Source organism: Prionailurus viverrinus, chromosome F2, assembly GCF_022837055.1.
Source record: "Prionailurus viverrinus isolate Anna chromosome F2, UM_Priviv_1.0, whole genome shotgun sequence".
NCBI classification, from domain to species: Eukaryota; Metazoa; Chordata; class Mammalia; order Carnivora; family Felidae; genus Prionailurus; species Prionailurus viverrinus.
In genome coordinates this window covers 64,084,044-64,102,922 of record NC_062578.1, presented here as the reverse complement: position 1 = coordinate 64,102,922, position 18,879 = coordinate 64,084,044, and the positions used below count along the sequence as shown (strand labels likewise).

Here is an 18,879-nt window from a genome sequence, read left to right as displayed (position 1 = left end):
CAGCAATTTCTCTGTATATATCCTATTTCCACAAGATCAGAAGCCCCTGACAAGAATGACTTCAAACTCTCCACAGGGTCTGAGACAGGTAAGTTGTGTTCCACACATGGGCCTGTAGCCCAGGATTCCGGCATTCACAGAAATGGGGACCCTGGTCACTCTGCTTCTTCCTTAGCTAGCTAAGGCAGGAGACAATCATGACAAAGATATGGTGTGTGCCTGGTCCCGATTACTCTGGCTCTGTGAAGTGGAGTTTGACCTCCTCAACCCCAGCTGTGGGTATGGGCAGGTGGCCACCCCACCCAGAACACAGTTTAGTTAGGGTACCATGATCCCACTGTGGTAACACAGCTGGTCACACGTAGCCATGACAAAGGCCGCCTTTTCCTTTGAGGTGCAGAGGGGCTCTGTGGGCCCTCCTTATGCAGATCTCTGGGTTTCTCCACCCCAGCAAAAGAGCCCCATTCAAAAACCCTGCTTTGTGAACTTCTCCTCAGTACACACTTCTGCCAAATCTGGGTGGCTCTTCTAGGTGAAGAGAAGGTGGCGTGGGGGGGGGGGGGGAAGTAAACATTTTCTTCTCAGCAGAGAAACATCCATCTTTCAAAACTAAAGACTCAAAGTATATTTGAATTAAAAAGAAATTAACCTCCACCTCCTTAACCTTTTCTTGGGACAGTGTGCAATATATTTTCCTTTTCTTTCAAAAAGCCTCTACTGCTCACAGAGACCAAAACACAGCAGAATCTTCCCATGGTAAAAGGCCACAGCTGTTCACTGGCATCCTTGCCATCAAATGGGGCTAAAGCCCCATCCTGAAATTCCACCCTAGGTATGGGACATGCAACAAGAGCCGTGTTTTAGCCTGACAGGGAGGGGAAGCTGGGTTTCTTGGATGCCACACGGCACTGCTGTAATGAGTCGAAGCAGCTAAGAAGACAGCATGAAGAATAAGTGCTCGAAAAAGCGTTAACTGAGGTTTGGGGACTGCTTCTTGGCTTGTTTTGCTTTGGGAAAATTCTGATATCAAGTGGAGCTAATCCATTTCCAAATGTGCTTGTAACTGATACACTGCAAGGCAATACCTCAATACCCAAAGTACACCATCCAAATGCCTTCGCAGCATATTGCGAAAACAAACTACGGAACACTGTCTTCCTTTGAATTTGGGGCGTGAAAATCACGGCAGCCCCTTATCTAACCACATGAAGGAATTATGAAGCATTATATCCATCTTTTATGGAGTCTGGGTGATAGTTCTCACCCTTGGCTGTTACACATTAAAGTCACTTGGGAGTTTCCAAAAAGCGCCGATGTCTGGGCCTCTCCCCACACCAATTGTGTCCATATCTTTGGGTATTTTTTGAGGAGTTTCCCAGGTGATTCTGATGTACAGTGAGGCTGGAGAAACACTGGTCTGGGCATTAATTCAAGGATCTTTGTGTCCTTGCCTATGGCTTGTTTTAAACAAGAAGTTTCTATGCAAGCCCAGCTCCCCGAAATGGAATTCATGGTACACGAAGAGCAGCAATTCACTTCTCACTTGGCCATGAACAGCTTGCTTGGGTCTCGATCTTTCTTACTGTAAAATGGAGGTTATAACACATCCTCACTTCTATTTCAGGAAGTTGTGAGAGTCCAATGAGAAAAGTAAGTTTCTGGTACACGTTTTACAAAAGCTAGGCACTATTATTATAATCAGCATTATTAAACATAGTTGACCATAGGATAAACTCAAACAGCCCAAATCATTTTAGCTACTAAAATGACTACGATGGTAGGGGTGGGAGCAGGAGGGATGGAAATAGTATTAATTGGGTGACGTTGATACACCTCACACATTTATTGGTGTGATCAGCTCCTAGTTCAGGTTATCTCACTGAACCCTGGGTAAGTCACTTCATTTAGTTGGGCCTTAACTATATAATGAGAAGGTTAGACTGGGAGATTCTTATCCTGGGGTCCATGAGCAAGTTTTAGACAATCTGTGAGCAACAACAAACTATGTACAAATCTCTCTCTCTCTCCTCTCTCTCTCCTCTCTCTCTCTCTCTCTCTCTCTCTCTCTCTCTCTCTCTCACACACACACACACACACACACACACACACACACACCATTATTTTTCTGGGAAGAGAATCCTGTAGCTGTCACTGAATTCTCAAAGAGGCATATGACCCCAAGATAATGTTAAGAATAAGCAGAAATCTTTCCAGCTCTAAGTTTCTAATTACTAATAGAGAAAATAATACCTACCATTGGTGTTGGAAATTCAACAGACATTTACATAATGTTGAATTTCAAACACATGTCATCTACAAAGCTACTCAATGGAAATCCTTGAAGAGAGCCAAGAATAAAAGATGAATCAATAAGCAGTAATCGTTGCCAATCGCTGTTGTCACCTCCCAGAAGTCAAACTGATTTGAAGATGCTATCAATCACAGAAGACCCATAAAACGAGCACTGGCCTAGAGAGGTCCTGTGGGGTCCGAGCATCCTTGGTCTCTGCCAGTCAGAGGCTCTGTAGATCCTGCGTGGTACTGATGAAAGAAATCTGTATTTACATGGGGGCTGGAGGACAGGTGGAGCAGAGACTGAAGTCTTAGGGCAGAGAGAGACACGTCTAAATTTTGGGACTTGACTAGAACAAGCACTTGAACCAGTGTCACACAAAACCCAGAATGAGGAAAAACCAGATACTAAAGCCCTGAGTGGAACAAGGTGTCTAATGAGGCTCAGAACAGACCTTGCTGGAGGCTATCTGCAGTCGCATCATTAGGGACTATGCTTGCTATCATGAGACACCAGTGTTCACGCTCTGGGGCTTCCTGCTGACAAAAAACATTCACTCAGGAGCCCAGCTCAAATTCAGTGTCAGACTATATCCTAAAGATCAACAGATTTGGGCTGCTCAAATCCTTGGGATACAGAAAGTTACGAGAGGAGGACATGGTTTTTTTCCTAGTTCTCGAAGCTCAGTCCTTTCACTTTTCAACATTTTAGTGATTTGAATTTCTTATTTGGCAAGAATGCCATCTATCAGTATCATGGTACTGGATGACACACCTATTCAGTAAGAACTAAGGCAGAGTGGCCCCACATGCAATATTATGCTTCTGTCCACAGGATTACCTAAAGCCCTGTGTTATTAAGAGTATTTCTGGCATGGGGCGCCTGGGTGGCGCAGTCGGTTAAGCATCCGACTTCAGCCAGGTCACGATCTCGCGGTCCGTGAGTTCGAGCCCCGCGTCAGGCTCTGGGCTGATGGCTCAGAGCCTGGAGCCTGTTTCCGATTCTGTGTCTCCCTCTCTCTCTGCCCCTCCCCTGTTCATGCTCTGTCTCTCTCTGTCCCAAAAATAAATAAACGTTGAAAAAAAAAATTTAAAAAGAGTATTTCTGGCTTATATCTTCTCTGGATATAACCAGTTCCACACATGTACGATAACGATTCCAAAGCATATGATCTACATTTGGGCATATCTGAATTCAAATACAAGTATTTACCACAGGCAAAATTCTTAATCCCTCAAAACCTCATTTGTTCCTGTCTACAAAAATGAAGACAATACCTCTGTCCTAGGACTGTAATTATACAAGATAGAGCAGAGATCATGCACCTAGCATGGGGCCTAGCATGTACGGTCACTCAACAAATATTGCTTCAATTTATCTTAGAGCTGTTTTCACTTTTCTCCATTAAATCTACTGAAAGGGTGGGACATGTGCCCAAAAATGTTAAATGGAAAAATATTTTCTCATGCAAATATGTTCAGTGCTGTCCGCCTCAGTATCTGACTGAAATGATATATTGTCTAGACATCCACCAATATGCTCAAATTCTTTTAAAAAATAAAAATGAATACCAACTTACTATCAGGCAAGATGTTAGGGATTTTCACATGATTTAACTTGTTGCTGCTGGTCTGTAGTACATTTTATGTTTGTCCTTCTCCTGTAGAATATAAAGATGGGTCTCTGGTAATCAATTTCCAAGAATTTATTTAGTATCTTAGAAATAGTAGGAGTTGAATAAATGAAATCCAATTAACTGAGATTTTTAAAAATTACTTTCAGCGCCTATTAGGAATCATATGGTGAGCTAAGTGCTAGAATGAAATCCCACTGGCTACCTGCCACTCTAAAAAAGATTTTTTTATTCTAGGAAAGCAGAGACAGTGCCTAGATCAGAGTCTCCACTGTCCCTGGCCACAGAAATTAATTTATTGACTCAAAAAATAAGTCAGTTTTATTGGGCATGCCATAAAAAAAAAAAAGAATTAGATGCTATCACCGCACTCATAGAGCATGTATCCTAGAGGAGGGTTAAAAGAAGACAAATACATATCTGTGAAGAAAATAAGTAGGGAGGTAAGAAGGGAGAAATGAGGGGCTCTGGCAGATACTGTGGGTTTCACCCTCCCTACCTCTCTTTCTCTTGCCCTATAAAAGTTAAAAGACTCAAATTCTCAGCACCCCCGGGAACAATCAAGCCACACAATTCCAGTCATTGAGATGTGGGTAAAAATGCTGCAAAGACTTTCCATCCCAACTAAAGAGAAGGAGACATGTAAGGTCAAGTGTAAAAAGATAAGGAGGGCTAGTAAGTGATGAATACTAAGGAAGGCACTTGTGATGAACACTGGGTATATTATGTAAGTGATGAATCACAGAATTATAGGCCTGAAATCAATATTGCACTGCATGTCAACTAAAAAAATAAATTAAAAATAATAAATAAATAAACAAACAAACAAACAAATAAATAAATAAATAACAGATAAGGAGGGATCCTGTGAAAAGCCATAAGAGAATTCTAGGAGGAAAGAATGGCAAATGCAAAAGCTCCAATAGAGAGAAAACAATCACTGGTTTGAGGAACTAAAAGGGGATAATGGAGGTGAGCAAGGAGGTAAGATTTGAAAGACAGGTGGGGGTCAGATCATGTGGGACTGTGTCAGCCACAGTAAGTCTTTTAGATTTCATACTGAAAGCAATGCAGAAGCAATTGCTCCAAGGATCTCAAGAAAGAGAGTGGCAGAACCAGATTTTCTTTGGTTGCTAGACGGGGAACAGATGATAAGGCTGCAAGAATACATGTAAGGAGACCAATAAGGGCCATAGTAGTCCTGGTGAGAGATGACAGTGGTTGGGATTTGGGGACATGAAGACAAACAGATGCATCTGAAATACATTTTGGAAGTATCTTGAATTGGAGGAAGAAGAGAAAAGCAAGCATGACTTGTAGGTTTCTGGCCCAAGCAGTTGGGTGGATGGCAATGATATTTACTGAGATGGAAGAGACTGGAGGAGGAATAGGAATGTGCAAAACAAAGCATTCCATCAACTCAACATCCATAATTCTTGTTTCAGTGATACGACCCTCTGCCAAACGGATGTTTTCCCATTTTGCTCTCCATCATTTTACTTTCACAGGCTCTCCCCTGAGAACCACAAGCTGTAACACTAACAACATCTGATTTCATCTGGGAGATGAATTCCACTAGTGGGTGGAATTAAGAGACTCTGAAGCTAAAGGCAAAATGAGGGACTCAGCACATGACTTTCCAGAGTTCACCATGAAATTCTGAAAAGGAACGAAATGTGTAAAAATTTGCATCTGAGACCCCAAGTCTTGCATCACAGTTTAAATTAAATATTTGTGTGAATCATTAGTATCTTCCTTGTCACTAGACCTGAAGCTGTATGAGGCCAAAACCTCACTGGTTTTGCTCACCACTGGATCCCCAAAGGGCACCATATGCAGTAGGCACTCAGTAAACATTTGCTGAAGGACATTTGTACAGATTTTTTCTGGTCAATGACAGACACTATTAGTTGTCCTCCAGTATCCATTGTCCCTTCCCTCTTTCTTAATAGAACCTCCAGTTTTTCTTGGGCACATGACCACTATTAGTTTCTTAGGGCTACCATAACAAATACCAAAAACTAGGTTGTTTAAAACAACAGAAACTCATTGTCTCATAGTTCTGGAGTCTAGAAGTATGAAATTAAGGTACCAGTAAAGCCATGCTCTTGCCAATGGCTCCAGGGGAAAATTCTTTGCACCTTCTAACCTCTGGTGGTTGCTGAAAATCGTTGACATCCACTGGCTTATAGATGCATCATCCAGTCACATGAACACCTTCTCCTTGTATTTCTTCATTCTGTATTTCTTCTGTGCATATGAATCCCTATCTCCAAATTTCTCCTTTTTATAAGGACACCAATCATGGACTATGGCCCAACCTAATGATTTCATCTTAACTCAATTACTTCTGTCAAGACTCTATTTCCAAATAAGGTCACATTCTCAGGTACTGAGGACTAGGACTTTAATGTATCTTTTTTGGGGGGACAATTCAACCCCTTATTGTCATTCAGAATAAACAACATTTCCCAGATTTCCTTGTATCTAAGTGAAGCCATGTGTGGTTATGTTCTAGCCAAAGGGATATAAACAGAATAACCTCCAAGAAATATCCTGAAAGGAGGAATAGTGCCATTCTCCTTCCCTTTTTCCTTTATGGATGGCTGGAATGCAAACCTAATGGTTAAAGTCCCAGTAGCCATCCTAGACCTTCAAGTGACCTTGGCAATGGAAACCGAGCAAAGTGAAAATACAAAATAGGAATCAGAGACCACGGAGACATATCTCAGCCTTGGACTGACTTCCTTTTAGCTTGTATATGACAAAGAAATACTAGTCTTGGTGGCTAGCCTGGGAGGCTCAGTCAGTTGAGTGTCAGATTCTTGGTTTCTACTCAGGTCATGATCTCATGGCTTCATGGGTTTGAGCCCCACATCAGGCTCTGGGAGCAGGGAGCCTTCTTGGGATTCATTCTCTCTCTCTCTCTCTCTCTCTCTCTCTCTCTCTCTCTCTCTCTGTGCCCTCCCCCACTTGTGCTGTCTCTCTCAAAATAAATGAATAAACAAACAAAAAGAAATACTAGTCTTAACCACTGTTTTGCAGAGTTTTATGTCACTCATAAAGAAACCTAATTGAAACTGATCTAAAGCCCCAACCTGTGGAATCTTCTGTAAATCATATACCAGTGGAGACAGTGAAGACAGTATTATATTTATCTTTACTTCTCAAGATACTTGCATTGGTCATGGAGAAATTCAGGAGTGTGGCTTTATAAAGAGATGCTCAGCCTTGGTAAGGGTCTTTTTTTTTTTAATATAAATTCTAGTTAGTTAACATGCAATGCAATATTGGTTTCAGGAGTAGAATTCAGTCACTTATATACAACACCCAGTGTGATAGTTTTTAATTTCTTCCAGGTATAGGTGAGTCTTGGCAGGGAGGGGTCCCTGACTTTATACTTGGAGGCAGTCTTAGGGTTATCGGATATTGAGGAGTCCTTCAGAAGGTTGACAGGATTTGGCCTCACATAACTATTCAGGTGTGACCCAGAAAAATAGGGTACCATCCCATTCATAGAGGCCTGAAGGATCTCAAGGCTTTCACTTCTTGGTACTTAGCTTTCCTCCATCTCCAGGGATTCAGCACAAAGAAAGGGAATATTAGAGCCCACAGTAGGTCAATTTAGGAACAGTTCAGAATGGTACCAAGACATTTCTAAAACTTGACATGTCTTTCCTTTATCAAGCAAAGATTACTTTTTCAACAGTTCTGAATAAATGCATTTATTTTCAATTCAAAATTAAACAAGTTTAGCAGTAAGCAAAAACACACCCACTGATACGAGTATAGCAATCAGTGGGGCCAGAACTTGATATAACGCCCGTAATTGCTGATTCTAAGATTCACATTTTAACAACTCTGAAATCAGGTCCCATCTTTCAATGAAGGCATCTTATATTTGATGAAATACGTTAGATGATGCTCACTGAATGTCTACTATTGGCTTAATATTTCACTCACTGAATGTCTACTATGGGCTTGATATTACACACACATTTTCTTATCTGCCTGCGCAGTTATACCGCAAAGCAATAATCATTGCCATTTTAAGATGAGAAATGGAGGTCTGGCACTTCTAAGAAAGTGAGGAAATCACAGTAGCGTGCTGCAACATGGCAGGAACAGACGATTACATAGACCATGCGCCCCACGGTATCCCATTTTGGCTACTGCTTTGTCACATGTTTGTAAATATAAACTTATTTAAGCAAAAATTAACCAGAAGACTCAGGATGTAAACAATAATTGCAACAAGCAATGTAATCAATGACACCTACAAGCATTTATTGTTTATTATGAGCCAACTACTGTGCTAGGACACATTTCATTGTCACTTGTGACTATTATAAGTATCATTTTAAATGTGAAGTACTTGAAGCTTAGATTGGAGTTTTAGTAGTTATCCTGGGTCCTGTAGAAGTGGTGAGTTGGGACTCAGACACGTGCTGTTTGACACTGAAGCCTGGCTCTTCACCATAGGACCAACAGGAAATTCAAGTGCTCAGGGAAACATGGATGGGCCACAAGATAAGGAATGGGATGGGTCAGATGGAAAGAAGGAGAATGACAGGCCAAGGTAAGTCAGATATGCTTCTGGGAGATTCTAGAAGTGGGGGAGGAAGAGGATGCTTGTGTAGAGTCATTGGAGGAAACCAGTGAGAAAGGACTTATGTCCCCACTATGGCTGCAGCTTTCTAGAAGAGCACCGAAACAGAAACATATGGGAAATGGGAGAAGCAGGCAGGTTTCGTGGGTCACAAAGCAAAGGGCAATGCAGACTGGGAAGGCCAGCGTTCAGGGAACTCAGACCATTTCCAGTCCTGAAGTAATCCTCAGGCTTATTTTATAAGCCCAATACCGCTGGATGCCTCTTAGAGGTGCCCATGTGTTCATATTGTGGGAAAGTGGGGAAGGACAGCATGCCTCCCTCACCAACCCTGTGAGACTCCACATATATCCTCATTTACCACATGATAAAAAAGTCCAAAGAAATGAAATAATTGGCCAAACATCACAGAAGCATGAGGTGTACATCCAGGATTCCAGGATTCTGTCTGACTCTGAAAACCTAAACCAGTTTTTGGTGACAGAAATCGTAACAGTGGTTGCTTCTGGTGGGAGGGGCCTAACTGGAAAGAGACATGAAGGAACTTTCTGGAGCGCTGGAAATGTTCTATGTTCTGATGGTAGTTACACAGGTGTGTACATTTGACAAAGCTTGTTAAACTATATACCTAAAAGCTGTATATGTGGTCTTATGACCAGCTGAACCACCCAGGCACCTGAATTTAACACAATTTTATAAAGCTTTTGAGCTTCTCTCCCTAACTCATGCATTCTCCCAAAGGGGAAAAACTCCCTGATGGAGTGTGAAAAAATATTCCTCTTTCTATGTATAAAGCATACACTACACACACATACACAGAGTACATAAACAGGTATATAGGGTATCTGTGTTATCCAAATCTCATGGAAGGGATGATTAGGGGGAAAATGTCTTAAAAAGGCTCCTTAAGGGAAAGATAATAACATACAGGTTAGGAAACACTCTGCCCTGGGTGCCTGGGTGGTTCAGTCTGTTAAGTGTTGGACTTCAGCTCAGGTCATGATCTCACGGTTCATGGGTTTGAGCCCCACGTCGGGCTCTGTGATGAGAGCTCAGAGCCTGGAGCCTGCTTCAGATTGTGTCTCCCTCTCTCTCTCTCTGCCCCTCCCCCACTCGCCCTCTCTTTCTCAAAAATAAATGAACATTACAAAAAAAAAAGAAAGAAACACTCTGCCCTAACTCATTGCTACCCCTCCTTCCAAAATTCTCTTCACACTACAGTCTGGTCATGGCTTCCATTCTTTTCTTCCAAGGAACCATGTTGCTTTTCTAGATTTCTTGTATATGGAATAAGCCCTGCATGTATGTTTGTGTTTGTGTGTGTGTGTGTGTGTGTGCACGCACCTACACACGTGAACGAATTGCAACCCTGTAAACACACATGTACATACGTGTGTACACAATGCCTACACACACACACACACACACACACACACACACAAAGAGTACACAGACACACTCAGGCTCAGTTGATTTCTCTCCATTCTTTAGATCTCAGATCTCAGCTCAAGCATCTTTCCTGGGGTAAGTGTTCCCTGTCATTCCTCCTACTGTTGTACAAAAATCAGAAACTCCTGACCTTTTCTTCGTTGCGCTCATCTGTTCATAGTTATATATTTAAGAGTGGAATTGTTTGATTAATGTCTCTTTCTTTCTCTACACTGAAGATCCCTTGAAGGCCTGAAATGGGGTCTGGTGCATGGTAGGTGGTCAGGAAATACTGACGGAACAAAGGTGAGGAAATACTGACAGAACAAAGGTGTGGAGTTGCCCTGTCTTCTGGAGGGCGGTCAGAGCCTGACACGAAGACAGCTCCCTCCTCAGGAAGGGCACAGAGCAGCTAAGAGGTCTGAGATGAGGCCCCTCTCGTGCAGGCAGGGCCCCCCCCCCCAGGCAGAGTGGCCTTTTTCTCTTCCCTCCCCAGTCACACCCAGTGGTGAACAAAGGGACACTGACCCTACTGCTTTCTGTCAACTAAGGGACGACATGGCCAGAGGTGCAGCACGGGACGTAAGACATCACCTTTTATTTCCACCCATGACTTTGCTGAACTCAACTGGAAAGGAACCACATTTAATATGGTTAACAGATGCATTTTTTCATCTGTGTTGATCATCATCCCACAGGTTGCTGCTGCCATGCCCAAACTGTCTTGGCTAAATTAATTAGGAACTTCAGATGATTTGCCCAGCCTGGCCTCTCTCAGTTCAGAAGGAAAATTCCATGGGATGTACAGGTTTGTTGCTATAAGGAAGAAAGTCCAAAAGCAGAACCGTTACTTTTTTCCTCCATGTAAGAAATAAGAATTTTTGAACGGGGTAAAAAGAGAACACAATGACCACTAACGTCTTGCTCTGACTCAGATAGTTCTGTTTCTATATAAACATGCAAAGAAACAAACAAAGAGAAAAGAGGCCCCATAAGTCCACATCCATCAATTCATCACAGCAGGAAACAAGAGAAGAAGCCAGGAGTCTTGAAATCCCTCCCAGAGTTGGCACCGGTTGCATGAAAACTTGAACACTGTTTCTTGCACGATTTAATTATTCCCACCAGAAAAAACCAAACTCTCCAGAAAAGAGCAAGGATATCTTTTGTTCCTTATTTGTAAATATGGCTCAAATTCCTTCACAGTGTGAAGGCTGAATGGTTTGCTCTGACAAGTATTTGATTCAACTAACAAAAGTGAATATTCTGTACCTTTCACTTGGGTGACCTTGTAAGAGCTAGTGCTGACCCAAGTGAGAGGTTGGTGCCAAGGATAAAAATTATTTATTTGATCTTCAAGCCAACACAGGTGAACATGTGACCACCCAAACAATTCATTTTGAATTAAATACAAATTTTTCCCACAAGAGGCATCAAAGGTCATACATCCATGAGCAGTTTAGAGGGGTTCAAGGTTTTATTGGGATATATCATCTATTGGGCTCTGCCTCATGGGTTTGTATTTTCTGAAATAATGCGATATGAAGCATTAGTAGGGCTTTGGGGCAGAGAAACCGGGTTTGTATCTAGTTCTGACGTTTGTAAACGGGGTGGCTTCCGGAAAGAGATTAACTTGGTCTCAGTTTCCTCATTTGCCATGTCAGAAGAACACAACCCAATCCCCCTTCAAAAGTGAGAAGAACAACAAAAGAGGGAACTCACGTGAAATGTGTGAGGACACAATGCAGGTGTTCAATGGGTGAATTCCTCAGCCTTTCTATGAGAGCACCGATTCACTGGATCATTCAACAAATTTGTTTCCAGCATGGCCTAAATTGTCAGGAATTGTGCTAAGTACTGGGAATATAGTATTTAAAACAGACAAGGTCTGTTACATTGACAGAGCCACTAGAGACAGATAGCTAATAAACATTTAAGTACTATGTTCAGATTCTGATAAATATTATGTCTTGAAAACATAAGACAGGGTAATATGATAAAGACTAACTGGGAGAAGATACAGAGAATATCACAGGGTATTTAAGGAAGGCTCCTCTGAAAAACTGACATTTAATCTGAGACTCGAGTGACAACGGTGGGACCAGTCATCCAGCCTTAAGTAGGAAAACTTGGTATTTGGGAGGGACAGAGGCAAGGCCAATGGAGCTTTCAGCAAAACAGGGTAGGAGATAATGTTATTCACAGTAGGGTCCAGATCATGGACACTGTAGTCCATGGGAAGGCATCTGGAACTTATTCTCATTGTAATGGGAAGCCATTAGAGGATTTTAAGTGCCAGAGTTGCTTAATTCGATTTATTTGAGGGCAGACATAAATACAATTATGATGTATTTGTGAAATGTAAGAATTCTTCCCTGACTATAGTGGAGGACAGCTACTAGAGGATCATGTAAAATAAAGTTCTGATAGATCATGTGGTCCAGAAATGGGTTTCAACTTGACAGGATTAACAAAAAAAGGGGTGGTGTCATTCAAGGTTGTGTCGTGAAGCCATGTTTAAGTGAGAGTCATTAGCCTGCTTCAGATTCTGTGTCTCCCTCTCTCTCTGCCCCTCCCCTACTCGAGCTCTCTCTTTCTCTCTCTCTCTCTCTCTCTCTCTCTCTCTCAAAAATAAATACACATTAGAAAAAAAAAAACTAAGTGACAGTCATTAGACTGTAGCCTGTGGTCCTGCAGAAGAAACTATTTCTTTTCAAAGTAGAAGAAAAGAGGTAAGAAATAGAATTATTCCTCCTGGAGCAGTCCCTTCCTCCAGGATTTTAGTGTTCAGATGCTGATATTAAATGGCCTTATGCACAGAAAGGGCCTAGCATGGTGCAAGGTCAGGCACACAGAAGACAATAAACTCTGGTTCCTTCTCTTCTTTCCTCCTTCCCCCTTTGCCTTGAAATGAACCACAGTCTACTGCTGTGGAATGCCTAATGGATGAGTGAAGAGTTGCCAAAGAGAGAGTACAGCAAACAACCTCCCCTAATCGAAAATGCATTCGATGACTGAACTTTGAGGGCTGCTGTATTTCGTGCTCCTTTCTAGGGTTGTAATATGCGATGAAAGGTCCCCTGAGCTGGAGGTTTACAGATTTAATCTTCTAAGCAAAAGAACCATCTAAAGAAAAACAGCTCCAGATCCAAAGATGTCATGACAGGTGAGGATTCTGATGACACCACAGCTGTTGTTTTGTAGGCACGGAAGCGAGGAGTGTGGTTATGAGACAACGCAGCAACCTGATTAGAAAAGATGTGACTCATTGTTCTCTTTTTATAGGGGTCTGGATTCAGACAAAAGTAGAAATAAAGTCATAGTTTGGGGTCTCTTGTAACATCCCTGTTTGTTTAAGTCTCCAAGAATAAGCATGTTCCCACTGCAGGGAGAGCAGGTAATCAGAAGGGAAGGCGAGGAAAGTACTGGAGTAAAGACAAACTGGGGTTTTTTTTGTTTTTTGTTTGTCTGTTTTAGAGAGAGAGGGCACAAGTGAGTGAGGGACAGACAGAAAGAGAGAGAAGTGGGGCTCACTAGGGGCTCAAGCTCATCCAAAGTAGGGCTGGAGCTCACCCGATGTGGGACTCGAACTCACGAACTGTGAAATCATGACCCGAGCCGAATTCAGATGCTTAATGACTGAACCACCCAGGCGCCCAAGACAAACTTTTCAAACAAGCTTGAGATCATATAAAAGTCTAATAACTGACCAAAACATCTAAAACTCAATTTACAACTGAGGTCAGAGTGGAACCCTCCCTGTTCTACATATTTTTAGATCCCCTGCCCTGCATCTCAGCAGTCCCACCCCGCAGCCTAGCCACCTGATCCAGCCCCACCTGCCTCAGTCAGCAGTGCAGAGGGACAGGGTGAAGACACGTGGGGCCAGCGGGCTAGGTGGCCCAGGCACAAAGATCCTAGATTACTCTACTCCAGTCTAGAAAAGGTGTGAAGGCAGACCTTATCACACCCCCAGAGGACACATGGTCTCTGAAATTCTTCCAGAAGTAAATTTTAATACAAGTGAGGGTCTCCTCTCATTATGGATTAAGGATTCTATTTAAACGGGGCAAGGAGCTCTCCTCTGGGACTGGGAAAGTCTAGAAATGTTCATAGGGGAAAATGGTCCTGAGTCTCTTCGGTCTGGGGGTCTGTCCTGTCCACAGGCTGGTGGCCCACATCTTAAAACCTTCCAATCCCTGTAAAAAGGCAAAATAAGAGAGATACACGGTACACATGAGAAACTTAGCCACAAAATGATCTCTGTTTTGGCAAGTAAAGTAGTGACATTCCGCAGCCACAGTCACAAAGGCTCAGGCACAAGGCTTTGTCCACATCAGAAAGCAGGAGAAAACCAGGACGGTGACCTGAGGGGTGAGCCTGGCATTCCACAGAGAGAACGGCATTGAAGACAAAGTGAGGCACTTGACACTTGGCACTTGGCACTTGACAATCATGGCCCAGGTCAGCGGGCAAGCCCCTCCCGTGGGGTGGTTTCCCTGCTCCCACCCTCCCAGAGTGCCGCACGGCCACACACACACACACACACCACCCTGCAGTTCTCCTGGACAGGTGCAAAGCGCAACAGCAATGTGACAGGTCCGTGGAAAGAAGCCTCTAGGGCTGGATTATACAAATGGAGTTTTACATAAGTGGAGTTATTCCATGGCAAATCGATATGGTAAACTAGGAAACAATTTAGTGTTTTCTAGGAGAAAATAATGTACTAAGTAATTTAAATGAATACATTACACAGTTAAATTATAGGGAAGAGCATGGTATTCTCTGTCACTTTCATTCAACCCGCAGTACAGTTCAAAAATCTATCTCTGTACATTCAACCCAATACAAGACTTTGGCCAATAGGAGCTTCTCGGAACAGTCTTGATGCGGTAATCTTAACAATCCTAAGATTCCATTTGAGTGTTTCTATGAAGTGATTAAATGTTATGGTAGACAGTTTAAACACATTTTTCTTTTTTTGCTTGCTGGCCTTACCAGAATTTTCAACGTGCTAATGTGCTTTGTGAATTTTCAAAGAGGGGGTAAAGTTTTTAACAGTAGTTAAAAACTGCTTTGATCACAGAAACGCAGGTCAGGGTATTTTGCTGGACCAGAGAACTGTAAAATACAACTTTAGGAAAGGCTGCTCTAAGAAATTCTGTACTTCTCGGGGCACCTGGGTGGCTCAGTTGGTTGAGCAGCCGACTTCGGCTCAGGTCATGATCTCGCGGTCTGTGAGTTCGAGCCCCGCGTCGGGCTCTGTGCTGACAGCTCAGAGCCTGGAGCCTGTTTCAGATTCTGTGTCTCCCTCTCTGTCTGTGACCCTCCCCCGTTCATGCTCTGTCTCTCCCTGTCTCAAAAATAAATAAAACGTTAAAAAAAAAAAAAGAAATTCTGTACTTCTCTAAAACATATGGAGACCACTGTACCCCTTGAGAAACTAAGAATATAAACCTTGTGAAGTACTGGCTTGAGAAATTGAAAAAATTATACCAGGTTACCCACCTATCAGAGTAAATACATTAAGGAGTTAATTGACCGACTGACTGACAATACCTACAAGTTATTCATATTGATCAATAAAGATGGACTAAAGTCAGGGACATGGCCAAACAAAACAAGGCCTTCAGCTGCAGTAGAAATCCACTGCTTTCCTGAAAGCAAACATGCTTTAAGTCAGAGACCCATGAGAGTGAGTGCATATGCTCAGCAGTAAAGCAGAGTCTGCCAAAAATAATTTATACTAGGTGCTTTACTATGGAAATAAAGCATAAAACTCTTCCCCTGGCCAAGAGTTCCATTAGAAAATGATAAATTCAGCCTCGGCACAGATACAAATGCCCGCCCTTTATGCTCCCGGCCAACTTTCCTGCTCTGAGTATCTTTGGTGCTGTGCCCACTGCAGACCAAGGAGGTAGGAAGGAAGGGCCTGTCACACAGACACACAGGGCCAACAAGGCTTCTGCAGCTGGTCCAGAGCACAGGACCCGGTGAGCCTCTGGCTCGCTGCATGAATGACGTGTTCAAATCAGGGGGCAGAGTGAACCCCTCATCACACAGCACTGATTACCCAGACTGGCTGTAATCTGTGCTCTGTGCACCCTTGAGCTGGTCTCTGCCGCCCCCCTTCCTCTGCCACTGGGTAATCCGGTGCCAGAGGGTAAGTGCTAGAAATCAGAGCTGTGCAGAGCCAAGTCATGCCTATTGCTTTACTGGTTTACTGCTCCAGGAAAAGGACTGATGGGAGAGGTGGAGGGTGTAGAAGACATGAGCAGAGGAATGATCTGTTGCTTTCTAGCCTTGTGTGTCCTCCCAAGGGCCCAGATAATTAAGACATTAAGCGTACTCTGTGAACTGTTTTACAGATGACACAACAAAACTGGGGTAGGTAGAGGTCTTTTGAAGCAGAAAACCAATGCTCTCAACATCCTCTCATAGCATATCATATTTTTGTATAAATAAAAATGACGTGACAGATGGTGACTACACTTACACTGGTGAGCACTGAGTTATCTATAGGATTGTCAAATCACTACGTGTACCCTTATTGTGTACATTTATATGTTAATTACGTTTCAATTAAAAAAGCTTAAGAAACCAATGCATAGATATAAATACATATATATTTATACATGTATGTATGTATATGTATGTATAAGTAGTCTGGAAGAATATAAATCAAAGTGTCAACAGAGAGACACATGTCAATTATACTCAGTAAAGCTGCTTAATGTTAATAGTGGTTATCTCTTACTTATGAAAGATTATAAGCAATTATAATTTTTTTTCTGCTGGTCTGTGTTTTCTAAATCTTAACTCTATATGCATTATTTTAGCACCAAAAAATATCTAAAAGTTATTTTCAAAAATCTCTCACAAGTCATTCAACTTTTCTGATGTTTGTGTCTTGCTTTGTGCATTATAAAGTGTTTCCACATATTTAATCCACAAAACAGCAGAAGGAAATATGATTATTGTTTCAGAGAGGAGGAAACAGGCTCTGAGATAGTTCCAGAACTCGTGCAAAGTCAAAGAGCCAGAAATTAGCAGAACCAAAATGGGAATCCAGATTTCCTCTTCCAAATTCTATCACCTCTGCCTTCTTTTCTCACTATTTGCCATCTCATATGGTCTAAGCATGTTCCACTGGCTGTATAAATCCTCCAGGAATACACTTTGTATATAATCGAAGCAGTAGAGTTATTATATAAGACTTCAGCAAAAAGCAACTATTTTATGTTCAAAGTCAGTATTGGTTAAGGGGAGAGATGTGAAAAACTAAGGAAGGGTTGGAGACCAATGATGTACCATCAGAGCAATAGGAAACCTTTTCCTCCTAGTTGCTACATGACACACTCTTGGCTTCATTTCAACCCTCTCCAGAAAGGGAAAAGGAAACTGGTCCAAAATGAGACCAAAACACTCAGGGAGATCAAGAGAGCAAGAAAACGAGGCTAGAGGTACTTAGACATTGCTGGATTGTTGGTACCTTCATTCCCGCCGCTGCCGCAGGGCCACTGGGGTCCACGGCCTGAATGTGGCATGGCTTACTTCCTCGCACCACAAAGCCCCAACCAACAGCGTCACCAACAATCTGGAGAGGAAAACCACAATTAGCAATCTAGAAGATGGTCCCTGGCAATTTGCCTGTCCTTCCAAGAGAAAGAAAACCAGCCCAGGGTTAAGTATATGCGCTGGCATATCTCTTCTCCTCAGCCCCATCTGTAGCTTGTCAGGAGAACAGAACACTTTGTTTCTATCACAAACACAGGCATATCTATGCAGAAAAGGTGGTCAGGGGACACCTGTTAGGCAGAAAGAAGCTTCCTCTGCGAGGGCACTACTCAGTAAATAACTGGCAGATTGCCTCCTTCTTAGGCTGCTATGCAATTTAATATCAGGCTCAAATGGAAAATTTAGAAGACTATGAAAATATGGTTGAAATCTCTCTCCAGACCCAATTTCTGTTCCAAGTTTATTCTTTTCCCCAGGGTCCAAAAGATACTTTCTTGATGTTCTTGCTACATCCTTTGAGTCCAAAGAAACAATTTATATTACTTAACAGTGGGAAATAGGAAAAGTTGGGCTTTCTTAAAACTACAACTTCTACCAAGAAAAGAGAGTGAGTAAAGTACATAAAGTCCACAATTTACAAGTAGGTACTAGTCCAAAAGCTTTTTGAAACTGGAGGGTGCCTTTCCCTAGAGAATCATTAGAATTGGCAGTTACATTCCCTGTGCAGCTCTCAGACGTGTCTTTAATATACACCCCACCTGAAATACAGATGACACACGTTCACAATCACTAGCAATGCTGGCATTTAAATTTAAGACCCTCCCCCCCCAAAAATACTTAAAACTATAATCAACTGTTTCTCAATTGCTGGAGACTGAGGGCAAGGCAGGGAAGAAATTGCAATTTTTTTTTAATGTTTATTTATTTTGAGAGAGAGACAGACATGGGGAGAGCACGAGTGGGGGAGGGACAGAGAGAGAAGGAGACAGAGAATCCCAAGCAGGCTCCCGATGAGGGGCTCGATCTCACGAACTGTGAGATCATGACCTGAGCCGAAATCAAGAGCTGGCTGCTTAACCCACTGAGCCACCCAGGCACCCCAGCAAATGCAATTTTTGTAAACAATCTCAAAAAAGATGTTTAGGCCCTTCACCGGCTTGAGGGTTTACTGCTATTCGTTCATTATACCTAATTTCACTTCCAAAGGTATCGTTTCTCTTTTTCCCTGATACAGACATATTTCTGGTGCTTTCTTCATACTCGCTGGCTATGACTGGGCCCATCCTATCTAAACTCCTCAGTGCCCACGACGAATGTTTGCAGCCCGAATGGGTGTGGGAAGGTTTTTTTGTTTGTTTGTTTGTTTGTTTTTTTGTTTTGTTTTGTTTTGTTTTGTTT

The 18,879-nt window shown here is 42.4% G+C and overlaps 1 protein-coding gene across 3 annotated transcripts in view; it reads right to left on the bottom strand.

The window, feature by feature from the left end:
- Positions 1 to 18,879, bottom strand: part of DEPTOR (DEP domain containing MTOR interacting protein) — a 139,166-nt gene that overhangs the window by 16,992 nt on the left and 103,295 nt on the right. Inside the window, exons 8-10 of one of the 3 annotated variants that reach the window (XM_047842394.1) lie at positions 17,456 to 17,560; positions 3,873 to 3,953; positions 2,289 to 2,541 (exon numbers count right to left, since the gene is read on the bottom strand). In XM_047842394.1, coding sequence (XP_047698350.1) covers positions 3,906 to 3,953; positions 17,456 to 17,560 — 153 coding nt within the window. In that variant the 3' untranslated portion in view covers positions 2,289 to 2,541; positions 3,873 to 3,905. Of the gene's footprint in view, positions 1 to 2,288; positions 2,542 to 3,872; positions 3,954 to 17,455; positions 17,561 to 18,879 lie in introns of those variants that run through there. The other 2 variants (XM_047842393.1, XM_047842392.1) reach the window with 2 other exon arrangements.